This window comes from Hoplias malabaricus, chromosome 10 (assembly GCF_029633855.1).
Source record: "Hoplias malabaricus isolate fHopMal1 chromosome 10, fHopMal1.hap1, whole genome shotgun sequence".
NCBI classification, from domain to species: domain Eukaryota; kingdom Metazoa; phylum Chordata; class Actinopteri; order Characiformes; family Erythrinidae; genus Hoplias; species Hoplias malabaricus.
Genome location: NC_089809.1, coordinates 10,675,975 through 10,687,144, shown reverse-complemented (window position 1 = coordinate 10,687,144; position 11,170 = coordinate 10,675,975). Strand labels below are relative to the sequence as shown.

At 37.6% G+C, this 11,170-nt stretch overlaps 2 protein-coding genes across 6 annotated transcripts in view; both read left to right on the top strand.

Annotated features, from left to right (window-relative positions):
* The first annotated feature begins 272 nt into the window (after positions 1-272).
* si:dkey-96n2.3 (uracil nucleotide/cysteinyl leukotriene receptor) lies at positions 273-6,690 on the top strand. Its single transcript, XM_066684032.1, has 2 exons — positions 273-302; positions 4,468-6,690. Exon 2 carries the CDS (start codon positions 4,490-4,492, stop codon positions 5,447-5,449), a length of 960 nt encoding a protein of 319 aa, XP_066540129.1. The 5' UTR covers positions 273-302; positions 4,468-4,489; the 3' UTR covers positions 5,450-6,690.
* Positions 6,691-7,756: 1,066 nt separating this feature from the next.
* nphp3 (nephronophthisis 3) overlaps positions 7,757-11,170 on the top strand; it is a 42,671-nt gene continuing 39,257 nt past the window's right edge. For 2 of the 5 annotated variants that reach the window (XM_066683477.1, XM_066683472.1), the window contains exons 1-4: positions 7,757-7,970; positions 8,358-8,467; positions 10,202-10,389; positions 10,808-10,964. The gene's annotated coding sequence lies outside the window, so the exon portion shown is untranslated. Of the gene's footprint in view, positions 7,971-8,357; positions 8,468-9,657; positions 9,798-10,201; positions 10,390-10,807; positions 10,965-11,170 lie in introns of those variants that run through there. The other 3 variants (XM_066683474.1, XM_066683473.1, XM_066683476.1) reach the window with 3 other exon arrangements.

Sequence of the window (11,170 nt, the reverse complement as noted above, 5' to 3'; positions counted from 1 at the left end):
TTTAATAATGATTTTTGAGAAATTGACTGCTCTTTTAATAAACTACCAAACCTGTTTGTGTCAAAATGTCCAATTATTTAAAAATTGTCCAGGTTGAAAATCACATGCTAAAGTATACTGATTCACAATGGGTGTATGAGTAAGCCATGTTTAGTAGTGCATATGAAACAACAAAGAAACCAAAAGAGGAAGTGCAACACCTCAGGAGTTTTTTTTGAACCAAATGATAGCTGGCTTAAATGTGAACCACGTCATTTTGAGGGACAGATTGCACTGTGGAATGTGAAGTACAGAAGCTACTGGTAAGTACTAACTTATTACATAATCTGTCAGCTTAAAACAATAAAACAGTAGTGGAAATATAAGCATAAATTATTTGGTAGATTGTTGGGTTTTTTCTTTTCTTTTTTTACACAATTACTATGGTAGACACTATAAGAAAGGCAAGTCTTTTTTCAATTTAATTTCCAGATACGTTTTTTGAAATTCTACTCTATCAATATGTTATCTGTTGATACCTCATATGTAATACCTTTGAAATCAAGGTTATTAACAGGTAGTTTACTATTTGTTGCATGAAACACATTAGTGAGATGAGGAACATGGGTTGGAATAATGGATATGACCAAGAACTATCTCAATGTTATCAATCCAAAGAACATAATTCCAGAGACAGAAAGCATTATACTTACTCACGCACACTTGGCATTGGACATGTAAAATAATAGTTCTATGTTCTCTCAAGTGGGTGGGTGAGGAAGCACTGTCACTTCACTGCAGCGCTGAGAATGATCAGCCACAAAACCATACCTGCTCTGTGGTGGTCCTGACCACTAAAGAACAGGGTGAAAAAGAGCAAACAAAATATGCTGAGCAACAGATGGACTTCAATCATGTAACTGTAGAAACACAGTTTTCATATATGGTCAGTGGAGATAAGACAATGGTGTAGTGTAGAAGTGTAGAAACGAGGTGGTCATAATGTTGTGACTGATTGAGGTATTTGTTGCACAAACTGATTATTAAAAGTGTTTTTAAGTCTCATGTCAATAAACTGTATAATGTAGTATAGTATATAATGTATGTGGATTGATTGAATTGTGTGTGCATCAGATTACCATGCTTTTTGTATATTGTTGTGTTTTAAATAGTAAAGTGTTGTAAATAGTCAATTAATATGTCACAAGTCACACTCTCCTAAGTTGTAACGTGTAGACAACACTTTTGATTAAACTCTTCATAAATGTTAGGTGTGGAACATCTGTTGTCCTTTGTAGCAGACATTTCCTCTTTTGTTTTTTTATGTAACAATATTCTCAATCAATTTCAAACAATTATAACAAGACAGATAAAATGTCACCATCAGGTAAACAACAGTAAATGTTTTTATTGGATACAGTCAAGGTCCACACCTGATTCAGATCTGAAAAACCTACATGTGTTTGGTTTCATCCTTCCGCCGTGAGGTGGCAAATCAAGATAATGGGTCAAGATATGAAGCTGTTAATTAGTTTCTGAGATATGCAAATAGAAAGATAGATAGATATATTTAGATAGTCTATTTACATGAGAGGCTGGAAATGCAACCGAATTCTTGTTTATTAGCTGTTTTGCATAGGTTTCTTATTAGACAGACAACAGTGCAAAACAGGAAGGAACACTACTTAAAATAAGTAGTATTTTAACCTTAAAATTACAGCTACAGTATCATTTTAATGCTTCACTGATTTGTCGTATGCAGAATAGAACCAATGTCACCCCCCACAAACACACACCTTTGATTTCAGGTCAGGGCTATTAAAGTAAAAATGTACATAGTGTTAAGAGGAGTAATTAAAAAAATTAACACCCAGGTAGAGAACATTTCCTCAAGTCTAGGTCATTATCATCATTATGTCTAAATCAGTGGCGATTGCTCTAAGACTGCAAGGGAGGCTCAGCTTCCCCTAAAATGTCAAAAAAATAAGTGATAAAATATATACTGTTGTGTGTACATGTCATTGAATAGATATGCACTACAGCGCGCTCAACTTTTGTTCGGAATCAGCTTCTTATCACTGGTAAAGACGCGGCTTTCCTCTCAATCATTCGCGCAGATTAACAGTGATCTAAACAGTGCGGACGCTGAGCGTCCACAGAGTTCAATGGAGAAGCAGCGAAGTGCAGGGAAACGAGACGAGTGATTGGATAAAGGCTGGGCTTTGTCCCGCCCATCGGACGCTCAGCGTCTCTGGGGGTCTATGGGGCAGTGGGCTGGCCTCGGCTGGCCCGGACGCTCAGCTTCTGCATGATGATTGGATGATCTGTTTGAGGCTGAATCCCTTTTTGATTGACAGCGAAATGAGAGAATCAGCGACCCTTTGGTGTAAAGATCCGAGGGAGCATTACATTTTCATTCTGTTCTGCGTTGAACCACTTTCTTAATCCTTTTAGCGGCATTTTCTTTGTTAAAAACGACTAGCGACAACTCGAGCTTCTATTTCTGGTGGGTTTTTGAAGCTGCTTGTGTTTGGAGACTGACTTCTATCACTCTTTCTGACATCTATCGCAGTTTCTGTACAGCGGGTGCTGCTGAGCCCCTCCACCGTCACAAAGCACTCACAGACGACACACTTTATGATGTAGGCCGAAATTGAGCTTCCCCTCCTTGAAAGACCATCATCCGCCACTGGTCTAAATCCTTATTCGGACGGGATTTTTACCTGTGGACGTGGGATAAATTAATTATTACCTGATAATCTCAGTAGTTTTAATCCCGTCCAAATAGAACATTTCAGTCATTTTCCCGGAGTGCGCGCTCCCGTTTCAGGACAGATTTCTGAACCTTTTACTTACTGTAAATCGAACTCAAGTTATATTAAGGCTTTCTGAATTGACATATAGATGAGATTTAAGCGGGTTTTCTCGAGAAGGGAGGAGTTTGAGGAGGCGTTTAATGGTGAAATATACGGTTTAAGTAAAAGTTCAACGGCGCCACGATCAAAACCAAAAAACGACTTGAAAAATCACTCGGCAAATAGCAATTTCTTGTAGCTGAAGGTAGGTTTCGTGCACAATAGTAGCCTCCATATGTATTATTATGAATGTGTCAAACTCTTTAACTTTACATTAAACTGTTTATCTTAGTTAAAATAACTGTATGAAGGATTAGTAAACGTTTGGCCGTCTTCTCGCCCGTTATTTGTTATGAAGGACTAAGATAAGTGCCTCGAGTGCTGAACATTTTTAGGCTGTTCTCAGAACAGTTGTGACACTCTAAAAACTCCAGTAGCTCTGATGTGTATGATCCACATTCCGTGGCGGTAGTGCGTGAATCGAGTAGCCACTCCCTTCTCTGTAATTTTCACAGATTTTTTATCCAGTGCGAATCCACCATTACTGACGCTTTATTCAAATTACATTACTCCAGTTCCCACCTAAAATTAGTCCCGTCACAATAGGGCTTATTCAATCATCAATCATCATCAATTGAATTATCAAATGAATTTTCCGGTATATTGAAGTAGCCCAGTAGTTGTATCAGTATTTTTATTTAGTTAACAACATCTGAATTCTAAAATCAAATAAAAAAATATCACATGGAATTGAAAAAATTCTTTCATTTTCTGTAACTACTTATCCAGTTCAGGGTTTAGGTGTGTCTGGGCAACACACACTCACACTTTGATTCGCCAATCCACCTACTAACATGTATTTTTGGACCGTGGGAGGAAACCAGAGCGCCCGGAGGAAACCCACACGGACACAGGGAGAACACACCAAACTCCTCACAGTCAGTCACCCAGAGCAGGACTTGAACCATTATAATGTATACTTGAACATACATTTATAAATGCTCATTATAAATGTAATTTGCTGTAGCTTCACCTGTAATATGTACAACACGTGATTGGTCTTAGTTTCCTGGACCGCTAAACCTATACTGTAATGACTATAAAAGCCATACCAAATAAAATAAACACTTTCAAATTTAAATAATTCTCAGTAACCAGGGGCAGCCGTGGCCTTGAGGTTAGAAAAGTGAGCTTGAGGCTGTGGGTTCGATTCCCGCACCAGGTGACTGTCTGTGAGGAGTTTGTGTGTTCACCCCGTGTCCGCGTGGGTTTCCTCCGAGTGCTCCAGTTTCCTCCCACAGCCCAAAAACACACGTTGGTAGGTGCATAGGTGACCCGGAAGTGTCCGTGAGTGTATGTGTGTGTGAGTGCGTGTGAGTGCGTGTCACCCTGTGAAGGACTGGCACCCCCTCCATGGTGTGTATTCCCACCTTGCGCCCAATGATTCCAGGTAGGCTCTGGACCCAACCCAACTCTGAACTGGATAAGTGGTTACAGACAATGAATGAATGAGTTTCCTAACACTGAAAAATCAATACTGAATTATGACTAAAATTTTTTAAATTTTGCTATAGCCTATTATCAGTACTGTATCAACAACTAACTTTTTTTTTCCTCTTTCTCCTTTTCTCAGGTTTAATATTAAATATTGCAGTATGGTGATGAATTATTCAGAAGACGAGAGGAATAGTCTCTACTCAGCTGGATCCCATCAGGAGAATGCTTGGTTTGCCACCTTCTACTTAATAGTCTTCATTGTTTCTGTGCCTTGCAATGCTCTGGCTCTGTGGGTGTTCTGCCACAGCAAGAAGAGCACCCCTTCCAAGGTATTTCTGCTGAATCTGGCAATAGCTGACCTCTCCTATATCCTAGTGCTCCCTATGCGTGTGGTCTACCATGTTTCAGACAGTCACTGGCCACTCGGAGAGGCATCCTGTCGCCTCGTGGGCTTCCTCTTCTTCTTAAACCTCTATTGCAGCATGTACCTCATGACTTGTATTGGCTTGGACCGCGTTTTGGCCATTGTCTTGCCTCTGAAATGCAGGAACTTCAGGAAAACCACCAGTGCCAAAGCAACTTGCATAATTTTGTGGGTTTTAGTGACTGTTTCCATGGCACCTGTGCTGTTTTCAACCCAGACTGTAACCATCCATATGGCAGAAAGGAATGTGACGGTATGTCATCAGCTCTACTTGGAGAAACCATCCCAGAAAGCTCTTGTGTCCACAGCAGTGGCCTTTGCCATCCCTCTGGTCAGCTTGACAGTCTCCTACGTCCTCATTCTGCTCAAGCTCAGAGCCATGACCTTTCACGAGAGGACTCCTGGCCAACAGAAGGCAGTGAGGATGATTGTGCTGACTGTGATCATCTTCCTGATCGCCTTTGTGCCCTATCACACACACCGCTTCATTTACATAAAGAGACAGACGCAGGGCCATTTATCAAACACTGAAATTATATATCTGGTTTTCAGCAACCGCATGACATCTGCTCTCACCTGTGTCAATGGAGTGCTGGACCCAGTGATGTACTTTTTCCTCGCCAAGAACTACCAAACCGCTCTACTCCAGCTATGTGGAAGGACTTCGGATAAGGAGTCCCCATCCACTACTTAAGTATAGGTTTATATAGACAAGGATCTGTAGTTTGTGAATCATAATCCATTGCTACTGAAGCACTTTTTAGTATTGTATAAGTATTATAAAAGCTATTGGAAATAACATGCCCAGTCCTAAACAAATTAACTTGTCATTATGATGTCCATTATGATGTATCACTGTTCTCACAGCAAAACAAAGCCCCCTTGTTTTCATGCAAAATCTCTGCATCTTTTAAGGTGGAATGTTACATGAGTAAGAAACAATATGTGGTGTATACATGCCTGAAATTTAATTTGAATTACCACAGAAACTCATTTGTAGCTCGAGCTGAGTAGTTTTGTAGCACACACTTGTGTACTTTCAAGCAGTTAACAGTCTCCTGAAAAAATAATCAGCAAAAAGAACTAAATTCTACCCACCTATGGATCAGAAATATAGAAACATCCTCATCCCTTTTAAATGCTTTTCAAATTTCTGGGTTCTCTTCGCCATCCACTTGTGGTTACTTGTGGCTCAGCTGTCTCTGGCAAAGAGAAAAAGCCTGAGCCATTTTGGACCGAGAACCTTAGTTTTGATTTTTCCCCCTCATTGGCCAAGCTAGGGCTGCATACAAACACCAGAGCTTTTTCCATTTTTTAGAAAATATAGAAAAAAAAATATTGCTTTTCCATTTTTAAAGCACTTTAAAGAAATCCATGAAATATCCTGAGAAACCAAAATTTTAATAGGTAAAAAAAGTCAAAGTCATGTGTTGTTTTTTAGTAAATGGACTGGCATTCATGTGTTCCCTTGAATGGGAATTTCTCTTCCCCATTGTACTATGTGACGCACATGTTCCATTAACCAGTTTCATTTCAAAACAAAACAAGCTAAATAGTAAAAAGCATAACTGAAACTGATATGTGCATTTACTGTCCTTTGCTTTGGCTTTTTCAATGGTTATAATATTCTCTTATTATGTCTACTTCTTACATGTCTATACATTATTTACTTACTTATGTTTTAATTTATTCTCCTAATCTTTTACTTTGTTTTATAGTTTCTAGTACTTGTGTCTTAATAGCCTCTGCATTAGCGGAGGACCAGCAATGTGAGAATTTCTTTGTACCGTTTTGATTAGTAAACCCCAAATTGTCTTTAGAATATTTGTTATCCCTGGTAAACAAAATAAGAGCAAAAAGGCATGGAGTGAAATTTTTCAGTGGTGAAAATATATATAGGTTCTATATATGTTTTATAATGTACATAGAACACTCAGCCCAAAGCTATGCAATAAATGCTTTTCAGATAACAACAGATTTAGCAGTTTGCTGTTTGAGCATGGTGAACTTTTATTTATTCATAGTATACAAAAGTATTAAAAAGTTGCACTTTTTAAAAACAAGAGTTTAACTTGGCTAGAATATTGACATACAACAACCTACATGTGCCCATATTGTCAGTTAAATGATTACTAGATAAGATTTGGTCTTTTGTTTCCTGGCACAGTCATAGCAGTTACAGTTTACAGCAGTTACAGCACAATCCTGAAATAAAGGGGGAGGCAGAGGGAGGAGGGGAGTGGTTTCCTACCCTCCTCCAAAAGGAGTAGCAACCTTACAGGTCAGTGAATCACAATCATATTGAAGCTATAATTACATAGTGTTCCTTTGAATTCAATTTTTGTTGAGGGTCTTTACAACTGAGCAAGTAGAAGTAACAGTAGCTAGGAATCTTTCTCAAAGCTTGGAAGAAACCTTGAGAAGAACCAAGACACAAAATTGGGTCTCATCCTCTGGTCAACACCAGAGCAAATTATCAGCCAAGAAAACTCTATATACACATAAAAAATTATGTATATATAAAAATGAATACAGTCAAGTCTAATTTTTAGTATAGCACTTTTTGCAACCTGATAGTGTTAAAAAGCAGCTTTACAGAAATCCAAAATTAAAACAAAAAACACGATAAACACCATGTCAGCAAGCCAAAGGCAAAAGGGGCATGAAAAAATAGGCCTTCGCTTTGAAGAATGTATGAAGAATCCTCTGAGCACCACACGTACCAGCGCGACATCACCACATCAGTGTCACTGCAGCGCTGAGAACGACTCACTAGAAATCATACCTACTCTTTCTTGGTCCTGACCATTAAAAACAGGGTGAAATGGGGCTAAAACGCAGAGAAACAGATGACTAGTCTATAATTGTAGAACTACAGAGTGCTGCTGTGTGGTTAGTGGAGATGATAAATCTGTAGGTGTTTCTAATCCAGTGTACCTTTAGTGTAATGGTATGTGGGATTAACAATCGATTGTATGTACCTACCATCTCACAACAGAGCACTTTAAGCGTTAGATAGGGTGTTTACTAAATTTTAGACAGGCAGTGAACCTCGAAAGCGATGCAATGGACTTCGCTTTTCACTGGGCAAGAAAGTTTGGAGCCGGAAAGTAGTTTGTCCGCAGAGGGGACCCGTAGAGAGAGGCAGTTGCCCTGGAGATGGAGGAACTGTGGAGGTCTTGGGCGTTTTTTCCCCAACCGTTTGCAAAACAAATGTAAGAACTGTTAAATATAACATAAAACTAAACTCTACGATTCTGCCGGTTACTCTCTAGTAGTGATTCTACTTATGAATAGTTTTTTCGTTTACGTCATGTTTCGCGTCTGAGTAATGTGTAGAAAACTAGAAAGCGGTTAACGTTACCCTTAAATAATAATTTACCCTGAACCAGCGTTAGTGAATGACATCTCTGAATGTGTGTTTCAGTAATGGTTAGTCTTCTGCTCTGAAAAACCAACCATGGGAGCTTCGTTTTAAACTTTGCACCAGCAAATCTCACAACCTAGCTACCTTCAGAACCTAAGCAACAGCTACGTTATACTCTGCCTGGTCCAAAACGTCACACTATCTAATATTATCCCCTTATTTTCCTTTATATCAGCTCCACATAGTGCTCCATACGCACGTGGAATGGGTTTAGAATCAGTCAGAGGTCACCTATTCAATTATTAGGATCTTTGGAAAACCTAGGAATCAGCTGAAACTTTTATGGTAAGTTATCTATGGTAAAATACAGTCTATATGACCTACAGTCTTCAACCAAAACATTTAAATAATCATGTTTCTACACCCATTGTTTATTTTATCAATTCCACTTAACATTTATGAGGGTGTGCAATATTTTCTTTTGTATGAAGTTAAACACATGAACTTTTTTGTTTTGGCTTTCTTATGTAATTACCTTATCTAGAAGTTAGCATTTCAAAAAAGAAAAAATAATAATCTTTAATCACAGAGATCTTTCTTCAAGTTTGCTGTAAGGTGGATGAATAATTTCTTGGAATCCATAGTAATGCACAGTGTGATGCAGTTTTCATCACCATGCTTGTGTTACTCATAAGATTTAGTTTTTGTAGTGGTTTCAGCAACACTAAATGCTTAATATACCCATGAAAAAGGTCATTTCCTAGAGCCATTACCATAGTACCAGCAGGATTAGTAAATTTTATATCTACAGAATGCTGAACATATCTCATAAATGCACTTTGTAGTTCTGTAATCCATCTGTGGCACTGCATGCTTTCTTAGCCCATTTTCATCCTGCTCTTCAGTGGTCAGGACCCCATAAGACCACTACAGAGCAGGTATTGTTTGGTGGATCAACATAGCATTGCACTGACAATGATGAAGAAAGCTTGTAGTGCAAGTTACAACCTGTAACTGTACAATTCCAAGGAGCTGCATCTATGAGGGTTGTTCAGTTCTTGGTATCGGTATAATCAACTAATCCAGCAGGTAATTTCATAATGCTTCCAGGAAGTGACATTTTCTGACAGTATACAAACAGACATCCACTCATTTCAATCGTTATTATTGCTGCAATCACTCTGTTTGACTGTGGGTTCCTAGAAAACCGCAGCCCAGAGTGGTTTTTACCTGTTGTGACATGTGAAGAAATATATAACTGGAAAGTGATAGTTTGATAGATAAGTGATATTTCTTTCTCTCTCTCTCTCTCTCTCTCTTATTTTATATATATATATATATATATATATATATATATATAATGTCTATATATCATATTCACAGTTTTTTTATTGTAGAACGTGCATTTATGTGGTAAGTGGAGCTGATTAATTGGAATGGAGTGTAGAATATTAGAGAGCAACAGTTTTTGCCAGGCAAATGTTGTTGAAAATATGTATACATCTCTTTTAATTCCAGATGTATTAAGGTGTAATATAACACAGATGTTTGGTAGAGTACACAAAGTTTGTATAATTTCCACAGTCAGTAGAGTGGAACATTCTGGAGCAGGAATGCCTTCAAATTTTCAAAGCAATCTTCAAATATCTGATGCATGCTTGAAGACGTTAGTTGAGTAGGTGTCTACAAATGGTATGGTATAGTAAAATGTATTTGTTTTTTGTTTTTTTGTGAGTAAATTGCCCATGATACTAAAACAGGTGTAACTAAGTTAACCGGGCCATTACTTTTTATTTAACTAAGTATTTTGTGACAGGTCAGTATCTTTTTAACTACAACATCATTAGTGAGGCCACAAATGTATGTTACATATGTACCACAATTAGATACAAGTTTGTGCAATATTGATTTCTATTCATTTTCCATATGGAAAAGAGATTTCTAAGAACACTGTAAGTGGAAAAAAGACAAACAAAATTGTTTTAAAATAAAAAAATCCAGAGGCACTTGTACCAAGTATCCAGCACTTCAACAAACACCTAACTGCTTATTCTCTAAATGTCTTTCACACATGCACAGTAACCCAGGATTTTTCAGGAGTTTACCTAGAAGAGCTGCGTGTGTGAATGCAAACATCTGTAACACGGTGAAAGGAGGCTAAGAAAGCTTGCAGTGCAAGTTACAACCTGTAACTGTACAATTCCAAGGAACTGCATCTATGAGGGTTGTTCAGTTCTTGGTATCAGTATAATCAACTAATCCAGCAGGTAATTTCATAATGCTTCCAGGAAGTGACATTTTCTGAACAGGCATCCACTCATTTCAATCGTTATTATTGCTGCAATCGCTCTGGTTGACTTTGGATTCCAAGAAAACTGCAGCCCAGAGTGGTTTTTACCTGTTGTGACATGTGAAGAAATATATAACTGGAAAGTGATAGTTTGATAGATATAAGTGATTATATATATATTTTTTGCTATATATATATATATATATATATATATATATATATATATATATATATATATATATATATATATATATATATATAATCACAGTTTTTTATTGTAGAACTATGTGGTAAGTGGAGCTGATTAATTGGAATGGAGTGTAGAATATTGGAGAGCAACAGTTTTTGCCAGGCAAATGATGTTGAAAATATGTATAATTCTCTTTTAATTCCAGATGTATTAAGGTGTAATATAACACAGATGTTTGGTAGAGAACACAAAGTTTGTATAATTTCCACAGTCAGTAGAGTGGAACATTCTGAAGCAGGAATGCCTTCAAATTTTCAAAGCAATCTTCAAATATCTGATGCATGCTTGAAGACGTTAGTTAAGTAGGTGTCTACAAATGGTATAGTATATAGTATAGTAAAATGTAGTGTTTTTTGTTTTTTTGGGGGTTTTTTTGTGAGCAAAGTGCCCATGATACTAAAACACGTGTAACTAAGTTAACCGGGCCATTACTTTTTATTTAACTAAGTAATTTGTGACAGGTCAATATCTTTTTAACTATAACATCTTTAGTGAAGCCACAAATGTA

Bases quoted from the DNA above. Each gene is read 5' to 3' on its own strand.
- si:dkey-96n2.3 (XM_066684032.1), top strand. From the start codon at position 4,490: ATGGTGATGAATTATTCAGAAGACGAGAGGAATAGTCTCTACTCAGCT.